This window comes from Equus asinus, chromosome 2 (assembly GCF_041296235.1).
Source record: "Equus asinus isolate D_3611 breed Donkey chromosome 2, EquAss-T2T_v2, whole genome shotgun sequence".
Classification (NCBI taxonomy): domain Eukaryota; kingdom Metazoa; phylum Chordata; class Mammalia; order Perissodactyla; family Equidae; genus Equus; species Equus asinus.
In genome coordinates, this window is record NC_091791.1 from 34575148 (window position 1) to 34598011 (window position 22864).

The following is a 22864-nucleotide window of genomic DNA, read 5'->3' on the forward strand; positions in this document are numbered from 1 at the left end:
ATATAGTTGATATATTACATTGTGTAAGTTTAAGGTGTACATGTGTTGATTTGATACACTCATGTATTGCAATAGGACTACCACCACGGTATTGACTAACACTTCCATTAGGTCACACAATTACCATTTCCTGGGAGAACATTTCAGATCTACTTTCTTAGCAGCTTTCAAGTATACAATACAGTGGTGATAACTGTAATCACAATGTTGTGCATGAGATCCCCAGATCTATCCATTCTCCTAAATGGAAGTGTGCACTCTTTGACCAACATCTCCCCATTTCCACCAACCCCAAGGCCGTGGAAACCACTCTTCTACTCTCTGTGTCTATAATTTAGCATTTTTAGATTCCATCTATAAGTGATATCAGATATCATACAATATTTGTCTTTCTCTATCTGATTTATTTCACTTAGCATAATGCCCCCAATGTTGAATCCATGTTGAAGCAAATGAGAGGATTTCTTTCTTTTTCATGGCTGAATAGTATTGCTCTGTGTGTGTGTAAATATATAATCACATGTTCTTCATTCATTATTCACTGATGGACACTTAGGGTGTTTTCATATCTTGGCTATTGTGAATAATGTTGCAATAAACACGGGAGTGCAGAAATCTCTTCAACATCCTGCTTTCATTTTCTTTGGATACATACCCAGAAGTATGATTACTGGGTCATGTGATAATCCTATTTTCAATTTTTTGAGGAACCTCCTTGCTGTTTTCCTTAGTTGTTCCAATTTCCATTTCCATCAACAGTACATAAGGGTTCCCTTTTCTCCACATCCTTGCCAACACTTATCTTTTGACTTTTTGATGATAGCCATTCTAACAGGTTTGAGGTGATATCTTATTGTGGTTTTGATTTGAATTTCCCTGACAATTAGTGATGTTGAGCAACTTTTCATGTACCTGTTGCCCATTTGTATATCTTCTTTGGAAAAATGTCTCTTCAGTTCCTATGTTCATTTTTAATCAGATCTTCTTTTTCTGTTGAGTTGTATGAGTTTTTTACATATTTTTGATGTTAACCCCATATCAGATATATGTCTTGCAAATTTTTTTCCCATTTCCTAGGTTGCTTTTTTATTTTGTTGATCATTTATTTTCCTGTGCAGAAACTTTTATAGTTTGATGTAGTCTCCTTTGTTTCATTTTGCTTTTATTGCTTGTGCGTTTGGTGCATATCCAAAAAATCATTGTCAAGACCATGTCAAGGAGCTGTTTCCTTTTAGGATTTTTATGGTTTCAGATTTTACATTTAAGTCTTTAGTCCATTTTGAGTTAAGTTTTGTGAGTGGTGTATGATAGGGGTTCTGTTTCATTCTTTTGCTTGTGAATATCCAGTTTTCCCTGCACCGTTTATTGAAGAGACTATCCATTCACCATTAAGTATTCCTGGCTCCCTTGTCAAATATTAGTTGATGGGACATGTGTGGGTCTGTTTCTGGACCTCAATTATGTTCCACTGGTCGATGCATCATTTTTATTCCAGTACTGTACTGTTTTGATTACTATAGCTTTATAGTATAATTTGAAAACGTGTAGTTTAATGCCTTCAACTTTTCTCTTCTTTCTCAAGATTGCTTTGGGTATTCTGCATCTCTTGTGGTTCCATATGAATTTTAGGATCATTTTTAAAATTTCCTTAAAAAATACATTAGAATTTTGATAGGGATTGCATTAAATGTATAGAAGGCTTTGGGAAGTATGTACATTTAAAAATATTAATTTTTCTGATCCATGTTTGTGTCTTCATTATTTTCACCAATGTCTTATGAGATATTGGTTTACAGATCTTTCAATTCCGTGGTTAAATTTATTCCTAAGTATTCTATTGTTTTTGTTTCTCTTTAAAATTAAGTTGTTTTCTTTATTTATTTTCAGAGAGTTTGTTGTTAGTGTATAGAAACAGAAGTGATTTCTTTTTTTGGTGAGGACGATTCACCCTGAGCTAACACCTGTGCCCATCTTCCTCTATTTTGTATGTGAGTTGCCACCACAGCATGGCTTGATGTGGTGTATGTTCACACCTAGGATCCGAACCTGTGAACTTCGGCCCCTGCTGAAGTAAAGCACATCGAACTTAACCACTATACCACCAGGCCTGCCTCTAAACAACTGATTTTGTATGTTGATTTTGTATTCTGCAACTTTACTATCTTTATTCATTAGTTATAACAGTTTTTGGTGGAGTCTTTAGGGTTTTCTATGCTATAAGATCATAGCATCTGCAAACAAGACAATTTTGCTTCTTCTTTTTCTTTGAATACATTTTATTTCTTTTTCTTGCCTGATTTCTCTGGCTAGGATTTCCAGCACTATGTTGAATAGGAGTGGTGAGAATAGGCACCCTGATATTGTTCCTGATCTTAGAGGAAAAGCTTCCATCCTTTCACCTTTGAGTATGATGTTAGCTGTGGGTTTGTCATATATGATCTTTTCTATGTTAAGTAAAGGAGTATAGAAGTGCCTTTATCATGAAAGGATGTTGAATTTTTTCAAATACTTTTTCTGCATCTGTTGAGATGATCATCTGATTTTTATTTTTCATTCTATTAATGTGGTGTAACACATGTATAGATTTGCTTATGTTGAACCATCTTTGCATCCCAGGGATAAATCCAACTTGATCAAAGTATATGATCCTTTAATCTGCTGTTAAATTTGGTTGGCTTGTATTTTGTTGAGAATTTTGCATCTTTATTCATCAGAAATTTTTGCCTGCAATTTTCTGTTCTTGAAGTGTCCTTATATGCTTTGGTATCAGGAAAATGCTGGCTTCATGAAATGAGTTTGGGAATGTTCCTTCCTACTCAGTATTTTTTTGTGTGTGTGAGGAAGATTGGCCCTGAGCTAAAATCTATTGCCAATCTTCCTCTTTTTCCTTGAGCAAGATTGTCCCTGAGCTAACATCTGTGCCAATATTCCTCTATTTTGTATGTGGGACACTGCCATATCATGGCTTGATGAGTGATGTGTAGGTAGTGCCTGGTATTTGAAACTATGAGCCCTGGGCCACTGAAGCAGGGTGCATGAACTCAACCACCATACCACCAGGCTGGCCCCTCTTCAGTATTTTTACAGAGTTTGAGAAGGATTGGCAATGTTTGCCGATCTTTAAATTTTTGATAGAATTCACCAGTGAAACCATGTGGTTCTGGCCTTTTATTCGTTGGAAGGTTTGATTACTGATTCAAGTACATTACTCATTATTCGTCTGTTCAGATTTTCTGTTTCTTCATGATTCAGTGCTGGTAGGTTGTATGTTTCTAGGAATTTATCCATTTCTTCTAAATTATCCGATTTGTTGGTGTATAATTGTCCATCATAATCTTTTCCAATTTGTTTTCCATTTCTGTGGTGTCGGTTGTAATATATCCTCTTCCATTTCTGATTTTAATTATTTGAGTCTTCTCTCTTTTTTCTTAGCCTAGTTAAATGTTTGTCAATTTTGTTTACATTTTCCAAAAACCAGCCGTAATTTCATTGATTTTTTTTCCTATTGTTTTTCTGGTGTCTCTTTCATTTATTTCTGTTCTGATCTTTATTTCCTTCCTTCTAACTTTAGGCTTAGTTTGTTCTTCTTTTTCTAGTTCCTTGAGATGTAAAGTTACACTGTTTATTTGATATCTTTCTTTATTCATTTTTTGTGTAAATAAAAAATATTTATTTTAAAATTACAAAAGAAATACAATACTAAGTATGTAAAGCAGTAAATTAACATCTGCCTTCTTCCTCAACCCAGCCCTGATCTCTAAGCCTGGCAATTTCATTAGCCAGAGGTATCACTGTTATCCGTTTACTGTATGACTTCTAGGTTTACCTTTATATTTTGGAAAAAATGAAATCATAAATACTGTTCTGCGTCTTCTTTTCCTCACCTATTTTATCAAGAACATAATTCCATGCATACTTAAAATATTTCATTATATATATGAACCATCATTTAGCCATGCACTTATTCATGAACTTTGTATTGTTTCCAATTTGTGGCTATAGGCTGCAGTGAATATCCTTGCCATACATTTGCATATTTTAATGGTAATTATGGAAAATACATTTTTATTATAATTTAAAACATTAATGTGCAGTATAATTGACATTTTCTGTGTGTGTTCAGCTTTATCAGTTTTATTGCATTTATAGGTTCATGCTACTACCACCACAATCAGAATATAGAACAATTCCATCACCCCAAAAATCTTGTTTGAGCTGCTCCGTTGTAGTCAAATCTCTTCCACTCCTAATCGCTGGCAACAACTCATCTGCTCTTCATTGTTGTGGACCTGCCTTTTCCAGAATGTCATATACAGTTGTTCATTGCTTAATGATTGGGATATGTTTCAAGAAATGCACCATTAGGCAATTTCATTGCTGTGCAAACGTCATAGAGTGTACTCACACAAACCTAGATGGTATAACCTACTACACACCTAGGCTATATGGTACTACTCTTATGAGAACACCTTCATACATGTGATTCGTTGTTGACTAAAATGACGTTATGTGGTGCATGACTATAAATGTTGTCATACAGTATGTAGCCTTCTGATACAGGCTTCTTTTACTCAGCATAATGCCATGTTGTTGCAAATATCAATAGTTTATTCCTTTTTAATGTTCAGTAGTATTCCATTGTCTGGAAGTACTACAGTTTGTTTATGCATTTATCTACTAAAGGACTATTCCATTGTCTGGAAGTACTATAACTTGTTATGTATTCATCTATTGAAAGACACTTGGACATTTCCAGTTTTGAGTAATTATAAATAAATGGAGCTGCTATAAGCATTCATTATATGAACATAAATTTTCATTTCTGTAGGATAAATACTTAGGAGTGGGATTGTTGGGTAATGTGGCAGATGTGTGTTTAACTTTATAAGGCAAGTTTAGTGGTGATGAACTCCCCCATCTACTTTTTTTGGGGGGAAAGTCTTTATCTCTCAATATCTGGAGGAAAACTTTTCCAGGTAAAGTATTCTTGGTTGGTAGGTTTTTTTCTTTTAATAGTTTTAATATATCGTCCCCCTCTTCCTGACCTGCAAGGTTTTTACTGAGAAATCTGCTGATAGCTTTATGGAGGTTCCTTTGCATATGAGATATTTTTTTCTCCTGCTGCTTCTGAAATTCTGTCTTAGTTTTTAGACAGTTCTATTATAATGTGTCTTGGTGATGATCATTTTGGGGTAAAATTTTGGTGGGATCTCTGAGCTTCATGAAGTTGGAGGTTGAACCTCTGCCCATATTTGGGAAGTTCTCAGGCACAATTACTCTAAAGAAGTTTTCTGCCCCGTCTCTCCCTCTGTTCTCCTTCTGGGACTCTATTATTGTGTAGATTGTTTCTCTAAGTCATATCTCATAGCTCACATAGGCTTTCTTCACTCTTTTTGTTCTCTTTTCTTTGCTCTTCCCTGACTGGATAATTTCAAATGATCTGCCTACTACTTCACAGGTTCTTTCTTCTGCTTGATCCATTCTCTTTTTATCCTCTCTATTACATTTTTCATTTCATTGATAGTATTATTCAGCTCTGAAACCTTTTTTGATTTCTATCTCTCTGTTAAACTTATCATTTTGTTCACATATTATTTTCCTAATTTTGTTGAATTGTCTTTCTGTGTTTTCTTGTAGCTCAGTGAACTTCCTGAAAACAATTATTTCGAATTCTCTTTTGGGCAAAATGCAAATCTCCAATCTTTTGGGTCAGCTCTGGAAAATTATTGTGTTCCTTTAGTGGTGTCAGGTTTCTTTAATTTTTCATTTTCCTTGAAGTCTTGCATTGCTGTCTTCACATTTGAAGAAGTAGTTACCTCCTCTGTCTTTAATGATGGGATTTGGGAGAGAAATAGCTTCTGTCAGCCCTCTTAGGCATTATGAGGCTTTCTCAGACATTTTCTATGGCGACACCTGTTGCACACTTCTTGTTCCCTCTTGGGGGATAATTCTTAAGACTATATGCCTCTTGATCCTGACAAGCCAAGCAAAGTGCTGACTGCTTCCCAGTTGCTTGCTTTCCCTGGGGTGGTGCTAAATGCTCAAGTTTGTGTGGATTCTCCAAATCCCACAGAGTTGTGCTGGTTTTCTGTGCATGCTCACAAGCTGTCTGCAAAGGCTCACTCTTGTTGCCTTGGAGGCATGCACAGAGAGCCAGCCGTAGTTTTGCATGTGTGTGTAGGTGAGGTGCACAGAGTGTTGGAAGTGCCCATGGGTCCACTGGGATAATCCACAGGTGAGGTGTCCCCCATGGCTCATTGACAAGCTTCCTAATGGAGTCCTTGAAGCTGTTAATAGGATCTGCTTCCCTCTGTTGCCCTTTGAAAGCCCTGGCTGAAGTTCTCCCATCCACTTCTTGCCCTCCTGTCGTGTAGTATGCCTTAGTTTTCTTGACAGGGTGAGAAGGAAGTGAATCTCTTTGGCAGCATCCTGCACACCCAGGGGAGCTTTTCCCTCAACCACAAATTTTCATTTTCTCCCACGGAAGAAATCATGGACGCAGAAGGTCGCTCTGGGCACTGATCTGTGCCACTTGTGGTAGGGGTGATGCAGGTAAAGTGAAAGTGTTCCTTTTACCCTCTTCAGTGGATTTTTTGCTTTTACTACAATGGTATTGGAAGTTCTCTGCTGGACTTCCAGGCTTCCACAAAGGCACTATCATTAATACTTGATTGTCAAAATTGGTGTTCTTTGAGGGGAAGGTGATAGAAAACTACTATTTCACCATTTTGATAAAAAATACCTTTTTATATTGTGTCCATTAACATATTTAATAGTTAGGGCTATTTTTATACTTTTGTCTTTTACCTTCTATATCAGAATCAATAGTGGTTTATACACCACGTCTACATTATTACAATATTCTGTTTTTGTCCAAATTTTTGCCTATATCAACAGACTCTGTACTTTCATATGCTTTTGTGGTGCTGTTCAGTGTCCTATTATTTCAACTTTTAGGACTCTAGTATTTTTTTTAAGACATGTCTAGTGGTGATGAACTCCCTCAGCTTTTCTTTATCTGGGGAAATCTTTATTTGTCCTTAAGTTTTGAAGAATTGGTTTGCCAGATAAGTCTTGGTTGGCAACATTTTTCTTTCTACACTCTGAATATATCATTCCACTTCTCTCTGGCCTGCAAGTTTTCCACTGAGAAGTCTAATAGTCTTGTGGTGGTCCTCTTATTTGTGACAAATCAATTTTATCTTGCTGCTACCAAAATTCTCTTTTTGTCTTTGACTTTTGAAAATTTGATTATAATAGTCTCACTGTGTTTTCTTTTGTTCATCCTACTTAGAGTCGGTTGGCTTTCTTGAATCTGGCTCTTAATTTTTTCCCCCAGATACGGAAAGTTTTCTACCATTATTTCTTCAAATAATCTGTCTGCTCCTTTCTTTCTCTGTTCTGCCATAATGCTTATATAGATCCTCGTATTGTCCCATAAGTCCCTTAGTTTTTCCTTATTCTTCTTCATTCTTTTTTCTTTTTGTTCCTCTGATTGAATAATATCAAATGACCTGTCCTTAAATTTGCTGATTCTTTTTTCTACTTGATCAAGTATGCTGTTGAAAGTCTCTAGTAAAGTCTTTAGGTAAGTTATTGTGTGCTTCAGCCCCCAGATTTCAGCTGTATAGTTCTTTTTCTTTGTGCTGTATAACTTTGTTGATATGCTCATTTTGTTCATGCATCATTTTCTTGAGCTCATAAAGCATCTTTATCACTGTTTAAAAAATTCTTTGTTGAGGTAAGTGATGTTACTCCATTTCATTTTGTTCATTTTCTGGAGACTTATTTTGTACTTTTGTTTGAGCCATGTTTCCTGCTTCTTTGTGCATTTCATAACTTTGTGTTGGGATTCATGAATTTGAAAAAATAGCCACCTCTTCCAGTCTTTATAGATTGGCTTTGTGTAGGGCAAAACCCTCACCAGTTATCCAGGCTAGAGATTTGGGGGGCCTCTGAAGCCTTCTTCTTTTGGTAGATGCAACTTCTCTGGGCCTGTGCGTACAGTTTCGTAATTAAAGAGGCTTGCCAAGTTCTTTCTCAGGCGCTGATAATCTCTTGTTCCCTTTGTTGTATGTGTCTGCAGTACTGCAAGTTCCCTGGTTCAAGAGAAACAAGCTGCCCACTCACCTTTTTCTCAGTGGCATCCAAAGGTGTTAAGCTTCCCTTTAGTGCCCTGATTTAGATGAGACAGATATCAGTCTCTTTGGTAGCCCTCCAAAAGGCCAGAACACCTTATGCATGCTCCACTTCTCTTCCTTTCCCCTTGAAGGAAAGGCCTAATGTTCTGCACCATCTGTAGATCCTGCCAAGCCATGCTGGCCACTGCAAACCACTACCCTCTGCTTTCCTTTACACTCAGTGGTCCCAGGCATCCAGGCTCTGCCAGTTCTGTCAGCATTCCACGTGAAATAAGACAGATACTAGTCCCTCAGGCTGGTACATGGGGTGCATGCTCCATCCTTCTCTTTCCTGTGATGGACTGATCACAACCTGGGGCATTCTCTACCAGCATTTAGTTGTGCCACCTTGGGGGAGGTGGTAATGCAGGTAGAGTGAAATTGTTCTTCTTACCAGTTTTAATGTGGCTCTTGTCAGCTTTGTGCTCACTTATGGTACTGCAACTTCTTAATTGGATTCTGAAAATCTCATAAAGTAGTTTTAGTCTGTTTATCACTACTTAATCAGTGTTTCTATGGGGAACAAAGGCTAAGACTTCCTAGTCTACCATCTTCCTGTTGGCACTCAACCACAATACTTTTGATTCAAGTCATCTTTAATTACAGCTATAGATGTGAATTTTGAATCTTTTTACATATAATGATATTTTATTGATAATTTGATTGCAACAATTTTATTTTATGGATTCCCTATCAAAAAAGAAAACTTTTTCTTTAGTGTAATTTCTTTACCAGAAACATGATAAACTTGATTTACATGATGGAAAAAATTTAAAATTTATTAAAATATCCTGTTCTGTGGCTGGCTATACAGAAAAATATCCCAGAAATCTCCATAGGGCAGCTGCCCAAATAAATTATTTTTTGATGGTGATTGGAAATACTGGAAATTTACTTCCTAAGGAGGGATTGTTTTTTAACATTGAAATGAAAAAATAAAAGAACCCCTTTTATCCATTTACCATTTTTGTTTGCATGGGATTTATGCTTGATATAAAAATTTCTCATTTTCTTTTTAATTTAGACAAAAAATCCATCTTATAATAATTCTTTCAGCACTGATAACTTTAGTTTTTAAAGGATATCAAATGATATAAAATGGCCTCTTTAAATGTTTGTTTCTTTTTCCCTCCCAATTAACAGGCACTTTGGCTGAAAAGGGTACAAATAAAGGCAATGGATGTGAATAAATGTTAAAAAAAATCACATTATTTAATTAGCTATGTTGAAATGGTCTACACAAGTTACGGTAAAAGTGATGTGTTGATTTTATGCATGTTGAATATTTTGCTGTTAAGGAATTTGTTGGTAAGATTTTGATTTAGAGTGTCTAAAATTATCTTTACCTGTTATCTCAAAGACAAGTGGTTTCATACATATATTTTGATGGTGTTTTAAAATTGCTTCTGATTCTTTAGCTTCACCCTGTGACCCCACTTTTATCCTGGGCTGTGCTCCCTGCAATGTGATCTGCTCCATCATATTCCAGAATCGTTTTGATTATAAAGATCAGAATTTTCTAAACATAATGAGAGTCTTTGATGAAAATTTCAAGATTCTGAGCTCTCCATGGATGCAGGTGAGGCCAAGATTCTTCCTTCCTGAGGAATCATTTATGCTCTGTTTCTCCAAAAAGTCCAAATCTATATATGCACCAAGCTGTGAAGTGAATGTGTAAATGCTACAGTGCTGCCCCGAACTTAGTGTCATGGAGTGAATATGTCAAAAAGATGGCTGAGCCCTTTAATGACAGACAGGAAAATACATGTCCAGAATACAGAACTGGAATTCAATCCCATTGACCTTGTCCAGTGTTTTTTCCACTAAACTCCAAAGCCCAGTGTTCATAAAGTACTTTTGTAACTTCCCTAAAGCATACCCATGACACTAAATGGACTTCCAGGCCCTTCTTGAAAGTATTCCATTACACACAAGTATCATCATTCAATCAACATTTAGCGATGACTTCATCACATTTGTTGGCAGAAATTTCTGCATTTAGGAAGGAAGAGAATATCTCCTTCAAATAGGGAGAATGTCTGGGACCACAAATGTTGCCAGGCAACACTATCTAGGGTAGAAGTGTTTGATGCTTCAGTTCGCATTCTAACTGACCAGGTAATTTTTGGGGGAATGACAAAATGATTGGTTTTATGGTAGATGAATCATAACCAAACATCACAATTTTACTTAGGCTGAGCTGACATGTTGTGCATTATGCCTAAAAGAAAATGGTGTGATCTTAGAGAAGTCACTTAACTGCTCTGTTGCACACTTACTTTATACAGAAAATGTTGAGTTGTGTGTGGCATCTGCATAATGTGAATCATAACATTTCATGCCATTTCATATTTTAAAATTGTAGGGAAGAACAGATGTAAAAAGAGTGAATTGAAATGAAGATGTTTTTATACTGTAAGATGATGTATGAGTATAGGAAATATTTATCTTTGATCCTCTGGTCAGAATTTTCTGCCTCAAATGCATTTATCAGCATAGAAAATAATGTATGTGTCAAATAAAAATTTCTCTTCAAGACAGGCACATATTTTATTAATATTTATAGTGCAGTTTCTAACCAGGGCTTGGCAGATGGTAGATGTCTCCATTAAATACCTTTTATTTAATAAGCTATTGTTTTCTCTTCTAGATCTGCAATGCTTTTCCTGCTCTCCTTGAGTATTTCCCAGGGAGTACTGACAAATTATTTAAAAATGTTGCTTATATAAGAAGTTATATTTTGGAGAAAGTAAAGGAACACCAGGCATCTCTGGACATTAACAATCCTCGGGACTTTATTGATTGTTTCCTGATTAAAATGGAGCAGGTAAAATGTTAACTGCAGCTAAGTTATTTGAATATTTGTGTATTTTGTGGTTCATTAAATAGTTCTGTATTTACCAGGGATCTTTCGATGGTCAGGCAAGTAATGCTGACAAGCATTTTAAGTACCCATTGTATGCATGAATCTACTCTAAGCATTGTGGAAGATATAAAATTAAACTGTTAGATTATTTTAGGAAGTATTGCCATAATAATATTAGATATTCCAATACTTGCATATGGGATAGTCTTCCGTTTATTTAGATATTCTTTATTTCATTTGGCTATGGTTTTTATTTTTCAGTGTATAAGCCTTTCACCTCCTTTGTTAAATAGATTATTAGTTATTCATGCTTTTTGATGCTGCTGTAAATGAAATTATTTCCTTAGTTTCATTTTGAGATGTTCATTACTGGTGTAGAGACACACTGATACTTGTGTTTAATTGCTGTTGAATAGAGACATAACTGATTTTTCCATAGGTCTTGTGCAGTTGTGTTGAATTAATTTATTATCTCTAGTAATTTTTTGTGGATTCTGCAGGATTTTATATACAGAATCATGTTATCTGCAAATAGACATAGTTGTACTTCTTCCTATCCAAATTGGATGCCTTCTCTATCTTTTTTTTTTTTTGCCTCGTGTCTGACTAGATCTTCCAGTACAATTTTAAAAAAATAGTGTTTTCCAAACTTTATTGAGGTATAATTGACACATAAAAACTGTGTCATTTAAAGTATACAACATATTTTTTTGATATACATATGCTAGAGGCTGGGCTCAGCAGTTGGGTAGGGCTGCTGACTTGCTTCCCGGCATAGGCAGGCCATAGAGTGTATGATGTAAGAAAATCCTCCCCTGCTCTCTTTTGATTGACATTTGCATGGAATATCTCTTTCCATTCCTTCAATTACAGCCTATACAAAATAGAGTTTAAGTCAAAAACTGTTACACGAGACAAAAAAAAGGTCATTATATAGTGGTAAAAGGATCAATTCATCCAGAGGATATAACAATTGTAAATATATATGCATCCAACATCAGAGCGCAAATACATTAGCAGAACATTCTTCAGAGTGTTCTTGTTTGGCAGTTTTTGTCTTTCAGCACTTTCAAAGTATCATCTCACTCTCTCCTGGCCTGCACAGTTTCTGCTGAGAAATTTGCTGACAGTGTTTTGGGGACTCCACTGTATGTAATATGTCACTTTTTTCTTGCTGCTTTCCATATTCTCTCTTTGTCTTTGACTTGTGGCAATTTGATTATAATGTGTCTTGGTGTGTAGCTCTTTGAATTCAATCTGTTTGGATTCTTTTGTACTTCATGAATTTGGATTTCCCTCCCCAGATTTGGACAGTTTTTAGTTATTATTTCTTGAGATAGTCTTTCTCTCTTTTTCTCTCTCTCTTCTCTTCCTGTGACTCTCATAATGTGTATATTGGTTTGCTCAATGGGAAATCTTAAGTAAGGATTTCTTCACTCTTTTTCATTCATTCTTTCTTTTTTCTTCTCTAGCTGGATAATTTCAAGTAACCTGTATTCAGGTTCACTGATTTTTTTCTTCTGCTTGATCATATTTGCTTTTGAATGTCTCTAGTGAATTTTTCAGTTCAGTATTCTTCAGTTCTAGTATTTCTGTTTGTATTTTTTTACTGTTTATATCACCTTTTTTTTTTTGGTGAGGAAGATTGGCCCTGAGCTAACATCTGTTGCCAATTCTCCTCTTTTTGCTTGAGGAAGATTGTCACTGAGCTAACATCTGTGCCAATCTTCCTCCATTTTGCATGTGGGACGCTGCCACAGCATGGCTTGATGAGTGGTGTGTAGGTCCACACCCAGGATCCAAACCCATGAACCACAGGTCGCTGAAGCAGAGGATGTGGACTTAACCACTACGCCACTGGGCCAGCCTTGTGTCACTCTTTTTGAGCTTCTCTTTTCTTTATGATTTTCCTGATTTTATTTAAGTGTCTGTGTTCTCTTGTAACTCAATGAACTTCTTGAAGATGGTTATTTTTTATTTTTTTGTCAGGCAGTTCACAGATACCTGAAGGTTTCATTCAGGTTGGCTACTGGAGATTTATTTTCTTCCTTTGATTGTGTTGTGTTTATTGATTCTTCATGTTTCTTGTAGGTTTGCTTTGTTATCTGCACATTTGATGAAGCAGCAGTCTTTGCTATTCTTTATGGAATGATTTTGACTGGGAAAGACTTTCACTAGTGAGCAGTACTTGATATGAGGCAAGATAGAGACTGCCCCCATGAGAAAATACTGTAAGGCTTGGGGAAAAGAGCTCTTCACCTCCTTTTCTCACGCCTAGAGGAAAAACCTCAGCTTTGTGGTTTTTTCAAAATACACAAGTAGTGCCACCTTCAGGAGGATCTCTGCCCCTTTTCTTTGTTGCTAGCTGTCTTATGAAACTGAGTCTACAGTTTGCTCAGTGCTTGGTATGAGGCAAGATAGAAACTGGCTTCATGGAAGGCACTCTGAAATGCTGGGATAAGGCTCCCTCTACTTCCCTCTTTGTGAAGGAAAAACCTCAGTTCTGCACCTATTTATTCCCAATCTCTCAGAGCAGTGCTGCCTGTAATGACTCACCCTTCCCTTTACTTTTCACCTAGTTGTTCCTAGGGACCAGTTTCTACAGGTTATTCAGTGCTCAGTTTGAGGCCACACAGAAACTTCCTCCTTCTGAGTGCACTGAATTGCTGACTTTAAGCTCCTCTTCACTTTCTTCCTTTCCTTGTGAAGGAAAACCCTCAGATCTTTGCCCCTTTCGCAATCTCTTGGAGTATTGCTGGCTGTAAAGGGCTATCCTTCTCCTTTGTTTTTTTCCAGCTGTCCCTGGGCACGGGGCTCTGCAGATGATTCAGTGCCTAGTATGAGATAAGATAAAAACTGCCCCATGGAGGGTGCCTTGTAGGCCAGGAGGCCAGGCAGCCAGGCACACACTCCACTCACTTCTCCTCCTGTAGAAAAATCATAGACTGAGGATCTTCTCAGTGCTGAGCTAAGCTTTTCTGGGAGAGGAACTGAGATGGGTAAAGCAAACTTGCTCTTACTGGTATAAATGTGAATACTCTCAGTATGTGCTCCTCTAGGGTGTTTCTACTTCTTTACTGGATTCCGAATTTCTCTTCAAGGTATTTTGGTAGCAAAATCATTGTTTTATCAGTGTTTCTGTGGAGGAGTGAGAGGTAGGTTTTCCTACTCTGCCATTTTGCTGACATCTCTGCCTTTCCAGGGCTATTGAACAGGAATGGTGAAAGTGGACATCATTGTTTTCCCTCTGATTTTGGGGATATCCTTTTAGTCTTTCACAACTGAGTATCATTTAGCTTTGGACTTTTCATAAGTTCACTTTATCAGGATAAGGAAGTTCTCTTCTATTTGTAGTTTTCTGAGTGTTTTTTTTACCATCATGTTAATTTCTGTCAAATGCTTTTTCTGTATCTATTGAAGTGAAAATGTTTTCTTTTCATCCGAACAATGTGTTGTATTACACTGATTGATTTTGTTATATTGAATCCCCTTTGCATTTCTGGAATAAATCCCACTTGGTCATGGTGTATAATTTTCAAATTAAAAAAATTATGGTGTAAAATACACAGAACATGAAACTCACTATTTTAACCATTTTTAAGTATGTAGTTTAGTGGTATTTAGTACATCCACATTGTTGTGCAACCATCACAACTATCTCCAGAATTCTTTCCATCTTGCAAAACTGAAACTCTGTACCCATTAAATAACAAGTCCTATTTCCTTTCTCCCTAGCCCTGGGAAATCATGATTCTGCTCTCTGTCTCTATGAATTAGACTACTCTATATACCTCATTTAAGTAGAATCATACAGTATTTGTCCTTTTGTAACTGGCTTATTTCGGTTAACATAATGTCCTGAAGATTCATTCATGTTGTAGCACTTGTTAGAATTTTCTTCATTTTGATAGCTGGATAATATTCCATTTCATTTATATACTATATTTCACTTATCCAATCAACTGTCAGTGGACACCTGGACTGCATCCACCTTTTGTTTATTGTGAATAATTCTTATGGTTGTGCAAATATCTCTTTGATATTCTGCTTTTAACTATTTTCGGTGTACATCTAGAAATGGAATTGCTGGGCTTTATAGTAATTCTATTTTTAATTTTGGGGGGAACAGCCATACTCTTTTTCAGTGACTACATCATTATATATCCCACCAACAGAGCACAAGTATTCCAATTTCTCCATATCCATGCCAATACTTATTTTCTGTATTTTTTTTTTTTGATACTAGCTATGTAATGGGTGTGAGGTGTTATAATTGGGTTGCGTTTCCCTATTGATTATTGTTTCTGAGCACTTTTTCATGGGCTAATTTGTCATTTCTTCTTAGGAGAAATGTTTATTTAATTCTTTCGACTATTTTAAAATCAGATTTTTATGTGTGTGTAATCCTTTTAATGTGCTGTTGGATTTGATTTGTTAGTAATTTATTGAGAATTTTTGCATCTATATTCACAAAGGAGATTGGTCTTTTCTTGTGATGTCTTTGTCTGGCTTTGGTATCTTGGTAATGCTGGCCTCATGCAATGTGTTAGGAAGTATTCTTTTGTCCTCTGTATTTGGAGGTGGTTAAGGAGGAAAGGTTTTCATTGTTTTAAAAATATCTGGTAGAATTCACTAGTGAAGACATCTGGTCCTGGGCCTTTCTTTTTTGTCAGGTTTTTGATCACTGACTCAATGTCTTTACATGTCCAGAATACAGAACTGGGATTCAATCCCATTGACCTTGTCCAGTGTTTTTTCCACTAAACTTCAAAGCCCAGTGTTCATAAAGTACTTTGGTAACTTCCCTAAAGCATGCCCGTGACACTAAATGGACTACAATTTGCTTTGGATATCCAGGGTCTTGTCGTTGTTCTAGGATTTTTTTCTATTTCTGTGAAAAATACCATTTGAATTTTTCTTTTAAAGCTTGGCACCTGAGCTAATATCTGTTGCCAATCTTTTTTTCCTTTTGTTCTTCTCCCCAAAGCCCCACAGTACATAGTTGTGTATTCTAGTTGTAGGTCCTTCTGGTTCTGCTATGTGGGGTGCCACCTCAGCATGACCTGATGAGCAGTGCCATGTCAGTGTCCAGGATCCAAACCGGCAACACCATGGGCCACCACAGCAGGGTGCCCGAACTTAAAAACTTGGCCAGGGGGCTGGCTCCACCATTGACATTTTGATACAGACTTCATTGAATCTGTAGATTTCTGGCATAGTTTGGACATTTTTAACAATATTAATTCTTTTGATCCATGAGCATGAGATATCTTTCCTTTTAATTGTGTCCTCTTCAATTTCTTCCATCAATGTTTTATAGTTTCTAGCATACAGAGCTTTCACCTCCTTGGTTAAGTTTAAGTATTTTACTCTTTTTGATGCTATTCCTTGCAGTTCTGTCAGTTTTTGTCTTATGTATTTTGATGTTCTGATACACTTTCAAACAACACTATTCTACTTCATGATTAATGTATCTTATAATAACAAAACAATCCTAATTCTTCCCTACCATCCTTTGTATCATTGTTGTCACTTATTTCACTTCTATAAGCATTTATATTTATATATGATATATTTATAAGCATTACATAATCTAATACATCATTATTATTATGTTGAACAAAATTTTATCTGTTATATCAATTAAGGAAAATAAAACTTTTTATTTTATCTTTATTCCTTCTTTGTAGCTCTTTCTTTATGTAGATATGAGCTGTGACCTATGTTGTTTTTCTTCTCTCTAAATAACTTCTTTTTACATTTCTTGTAAGGCAGTTCTACTGTCAACAAATTCCTTCAAGTTTGTTTGTCTGAGAAAGTTTTCATTTCTCCTTCACTTTCAAAAGATAATTTTGCAGGGTTTGGAGTCTAGGTTGGTGTGTTTTTCTCTAACACTTTAAACATTTCACTCCACTCTCTTCTTCCTTGTATGTTTGTGAGGAGAAGTCAGATGTAATTCTTATCTTTGTTCCTCTATAGGTAAGGTGCTTTTTTCCTCTAGCTTCTTTCAAAACTTTTTCTATCTTTGATTTTTTTGTAGTTTGAAAATATATACCTAGGTGTAGGGTTTTGGGTTTTCTTGGGTGTTTATCCTGTTTAGTGTACTCTGAGCTTCATAGATCTATGGTTTGGTGTCTGATATTAATTTTGGGGAAATTCTTCATCATTATTGTTTCAAATATTTCCTCTGTTTCTTTTTCTCTTTCTTCTATTTTTATTCCCGTTACATCTATGTTATATGTATTGTAGTTATCCCATAGTCTTTTTTTTTTTTTTTTTTTTAAAGATTTTATTTTTTCCTTTTTCTCCCCAAAGCCGCCCGGTACATAGTTGTGTATTCTTCGTTGTGGGTTCTTCTAGTTGTGGCATGTGGGACGCTGCCTCAGCGTGGTCTGATGAGCAGTGCCATGTCCGCGCCCAGGATTCGAACTAACGAAACACTGGGCCGCCTGCAGCGGAGCGCGTGAACTTAACCACTCGGCCACGGGGCCAGCCCCAATCCCATAGTCTTTAGATATGTTTTTCTTTTAACTCTTTATTCTGTTTTTCAGTTTTAGAATTTTCTATTGAGATATCCCCAAGTTTGGAAGTTCATTCCTCAGCTGTGTCTGGTGTATGAATAAGCCCATCAAAACATTCTTCATTTCTGTCACAGTATTTTTGATCTCTCACGTTTCTTTTTGGTTCCTTCATAGGATTTCCATCTCTCTGCTTACATTTCCCATCTGGTTCTTGAGTGTTTTCTACTTTATCCATTAAATCTCTGAGCATATTAATCATAGTTGTTTTAAATTGTGATCTGAAAATTCCAACATCTCTGCTATGCCTGGTTTGATGCTTGCTCTGTCAAATTGTGTTTTTACCTTTGGGAATGCTGGATTTTTTCTTGCTATCTGGATATGGTGTACCGAGTAAAAGGAACTCTTGTAAATAGGCATTTAGTAATATGGTGGTGAGATGTGGGGGGAAGGAAAGCACTTTATAGTCTTATGATTTGATTTCAGACTTTCACTGAGCCTATGCCTCTGGACTGTGAACTTCACAAGTGTTTCTTACCCTCCCTAGGTGGGAGAGGATAGCTAGAGTGGCTATTTCCCTTCTCCCACATGGAAGGCTAGAGTTGACTGGATTTAGTGTTCCTCTTTCCCTAAGTCAGTTTGACTCTGATAATATTCTAGCATGTTATGCTCTAGTCGACTAGATTGTCCCGAATCCAGGTCTTCTTAAGAAGAATAGAATGTTCTGGTATATTTAAAAATGGTACATTTTGCCCTCCTCCTGGTGGAAGTATGGTGGGATTTTTCTCAAATATTTACTGTGAGAACTTGCTTAAGCTCTTGGTGTAAATTTCATAAAATTGTGGGGACCCCTCTATGACTGGGTCACCTCATAGATTTTCTTTGAGAATTGTCCATATTGAGCCTTCAGTAATTTCTCCTTTACAATTCAGGTTTTCCTACCCTGACACCGGTTTTCATGGTGGTTTCCACTCATGAGTGTCTTCTCTAAGTTGTGGCTCCCTGTGTTCCCTGGTCCACTTCTCTAATTTTGGGGCTGTGATTTTCCCTTGTCCCCACCTTTCTTATAGATGTTAGAAGAGTTGTTGATTCTGCATTCTACTCAGCTTTATACTTGCTATTAGGCTGGAGTTGCAACTTCCAAACTCCACACATGCAGAACTGTCAGATGTATGTTTTATGTTTAAATATCTTTGAATTTTCTCGTTTTTATTCTATTATTGATTTCCAGCCTTATTCCACTGTGGTCAGAGGAGATACTTTGTATCATTTTTCATCTTTTTCAGTTTAGTGAGACATGTGGTCTATCCTGGAGAAAGTTGTTATGTGCACTGGAGAAGAATATATATTCTGTTATTCATTGGCATTTTCTTTATATGCTCATTAGTATTGCTGATTCTAGTGTTTTTCAAGTCTTATATTTGCTCATTGATCTTTTGCCTAGAAGTGCGATCCATCATTGAAAGTTAGGTACTGAAGTCTCTCACTGTTATTGTGGAGCTCTCTATTTATTCCTTCAGTGTTTTCAATGTTTGCTTCATATATCTTGGCCTCTTTTGCTTGGTACATAAATGTGTATAATGTTATAGATTCTTGATTAATTCACTTTTTTATCCAGTATAAAATGTTCTCAATGGTTTTTTAAAAAAAAATGTTTTTAAATAAAATCTATTCTTTCTTCTATTGGTATAGGCATTCCAACTCCCTTTGGCTATTCATTGCTTAAAAGATAAATTTCCCTCTTTCTTGTTCAACATATTTGTGTCTTTGGGTCTAAAGTGAGTCTCTTGCAGACAACATAACAGTTTTTTTTTATTGCTATATAATTGACATGTAACATTATATTCATTTCAGGTGTACAACTGATTCAATATATGTATATGTACATATTGTGAAACGATCACAGTAAGTTTTGTTAATGTCCATAATCACCCATAATTACAAATTTCTTTTCTTGTGATAAGAACATTTAAGGTTTAATCTCTTAGCAACTTTCAAATATACATACAGTATTACTAACTATAGTCATCATCTTGTACATTACATCCCCAGGACTTACTTGTTTTATGACTATAAGTTTGTACCTTTTGACCACTTTCACCCATTTTGTCCATTCCCCCAGCTCGCACCTCTGGCAACCAATGTGTTCTCGGTATTTGTGAGTTCAGTTATTTATTTTTTGGTATGTTTTAGATTCCACAAATAAGTAAGACCATGTGGTATTTGTTTTTATCTGATTTATTTCACTTAGCCTATTGCCCTCATGTTCAGTCCATGTTGTTGCAAATGACAGGATGTGTCTCTTTTTCAAGGGTAAATAATGTTCTATTATTTTTATATATACAGCTTTTAAAAATTTTATTTTTTAAATATCTATTTTTTAAATAGTGAATTTAAATCAATTAACAGTTAAGGTGGTTAGTCATATTGAAGGATTTCATTCCATTGTTATTTTTTGTTCTGATGCCTTTTGTCATTTTTGTTTCTCAATTACTCCAATATAGCCTTATTTTTTATTTGATCAATATTTTCAAGTGTATGTTTTTTTGTTCCCTCTTCAATTCTTTTTCTGTATATGTTTTAGTTAATTTTCTAGTACTTACAATGGAGATTACTGTTAGCATCCTAAATCTATAACAGTCTAGTTTAATTCCAAAGGAGCTTCAAATTACATAAGTTAACTCTGCTCCCATCCAAATTCACCCTCCCTTTATTTTGTTGCTGTCCAAAATTACATCTTTATATGTTGTGTGCCTAGTAAAATATATTTATAATGATTATTTTATGCATTCTTCTTTTAAATAACATGGAAAATAAAAAGACGGTTTCAAACTAGAATACAATAATATTAGCTTTTATGTTTACTTACATAGTTATCCTTGACAAGGATCTTTATTTGTTAATATGGCTTTGAGTTATCGTCCAGTTGGTTTCAACCTGAAAGCTGACTTTCTTTAGCATTTCCTGTGAGTCAGATCTGTTAATTAGGAACCCCTCATCTTTTGTTTATTTGGATAACGTCTTAATTTCCCCTTTATTATGGAGGGATAATAGTTTCAGATATAAAATTGCTGGTTGGCTTATTTTCTTTCAAGACTTTACATATACACATACACTGATTTCTGTCCTCTACAGTTTCTTAAAAAATCATCAATTTCTTCTACTGAGGATCCTTTTGTACATAATGAGTCACCTCTTTCTTGAAATTTTAAACATTCTCTCTTTGTCTTTGTCTTTTGACAATTTGATTAAAATAAGCCTTTGCATGGGTGTTTTTGTGTTTATCCTTTGGAATTTATTCAGCTTCTTGCATATATAGATTCATGGCTTTCATTAAATTTTGGATGTTTTCAACCATTCTTTCTCCAAATATACTTTTTTTGCTCCTTTTCCCTCTGTTCTTTGAGACTTCCATAAAGTAGATGTTGATACACTTGATGGAGTTCCATAGGTCCCTTAGGCTCTGTTCATTTTTCTTCCTTCCCTTTTATTTCTGATATTTCAACTGGGTAATTTCTGTTTTCTTGTCTCCAGGTTTTCTGTTTCTTTTTTGGGCTTTCTCAATTCCACTGTTGAAAACCTCTGGGGATTTTTAAAAAATTTCAGGTATTGTATGTTTTAGCCCCAGAATTTCTATTTGATTCCTTTTTATAATGTCTTTCTCATTATTGATATCCCCTACTTGCTCATAAACTTTTCTGATTTTCTTTAGTTCTTTGTACATGATTTCCTTCGGCTCTTTGAGCGTATTTAAGACATTTATCTTTAAGTTTTTATCTAGTAAGTCTGATGTCTGAGTTTCTCCAGGAATCATCTATATCAACTTTTTTTTTAGCTGTTCATGGGCTATACTTACCTGTTTCTTTGTATCCCTTTTAATTTTTTTTGTTGCTGTTGAGTACAGAGCATTTAATATGTTGTAATGTGGTAACTCTGGAAATAAGATTTTTCTGTCTCCCAGCAGTTGCTGTTACTTGATGAAGACTGCATTCATCCATTTGTTTGGCAGCTTTTCCAAATTATTTTTGCCAAGACTATTTTTCTTTTCCTGTGTGATCACTTGACTCTCTGTTCTATTATCTCCATAGTCAGGTAGTGACCTTACAGATATTCTCTTAAATACCTTAATCTAAAAGGAAAGGAAAAGAAAAAGAAGTTGTTCTGTTTCTTTATCTCCTGAGTGAAAGCTGTTGTGGACGTTGCTTGAATGTGAGGAGACTGGAACACTGGCTATTCTCTGTGCCAGCCTCTCTGTGATCAAAACATGCAAGACTGATTGTTGAAGAATGTGGTCCCTATTGCTCACTCTGGAACATGCAAGTTGCATGAGGAACATGGTCCATACTCTCCAGAACTGTCTGACTTAGAACTAGGTTATGAGGAATGTTAGCCACTATGTGAGATGTCATATTTACCAGACACTTTTACTTAAGTACTCCACTGGATGCTTCAAGTGGATAACTAGTCTCTAGGGTGCCAAAATAGTTGCTAAGAAAGTTTTTGCATGGCCAATAGTTGTTTCAGTGGAGGGACTGGTTCCTGGAACATCCTCTATGTCATCTTTGTGCCAGTACTCCCAGAAAGCCATCATAACAATACTGAGTATTTGGATCTATGACAAGGAAAGTCTTTTTGTTTATTTGGGTTTTCTTTAATTTCTTTCAATATTGTTTTATATAATTTGTTTCAATGTTGCTTTGTACAGCTTAATAATGATAGGCTATGTGCATGTAACCACTGTGTCTCCAAATACACTTCAAGAAATGGAAATACTAATATTATTTTATGAGTACACTGCTCTTCTTACTGAATTTAGTACTTGGAATACTTTTTAATTGACAATCTTAAAACACTATGTGAAGCCAATTTACCAAAGGGGATGAGTCTTTGTCTAACAAGTGCAAACATTCAGAGAGTTTAGTCTGCCTTAATTGTGTTTATTACATAATATTAGACATGCCCCTCGACCCCTGGAGATTATAAATGCATCATAGAGATTAATGCAGCCTAGGGACATGTTTGCAAAAAACATACTTTTTGTATGTTAATGATCCTTCTATTCAGTATTTAAAACTGCCCACTTGTTGTTTTCTATTCTGTGTCACGTCCTCTCCTCAATTGTAAACCAGTGTTACTTTATCAGTTGCTGTCTCTCTCCCAACTTCCAATTTATGTGAGCTGTATTCAACTCGTGTGTCAGCCTTGAAATTTGCATTATCCCTACTATCTCTTTTTTCCCCTATGGAAACTCTCTGTATTCATGTTTGTAGTGTCTCTTCAATTTGTATATTCCTTTTCAT

The 22864-nt window shown here is 35.7% G+C and overlaps 1 protein-coding gene across 3 annotated transcripts in view; it reads left to right on the plus strand.

Annotated features, from left to right (window-relative positions):
• The window catches only part of LOC139039718 (cytochrome P450 2C19-like), a 78049-nt gene that overhangs the window by 45896 nt on the left and 9289 nt on the right, over positions 1-22864 (plus strand). For all 3 annotated transcript variants that reach the window (XM_070486761.1, XM_070486760.1, XM_070486767.1), the window contains exons 4-5: positions 9599-9759; positions 10831-11007. In XM_070486761.1, the coding sequence (XP_070342862.1) occupies positions 9599-9759; positions 10831-11007 (338 nt within the window). The remainder of the gene's footprint in view (positions 1-9598; positions 9760-10830; positions 11008-22864) is intronic.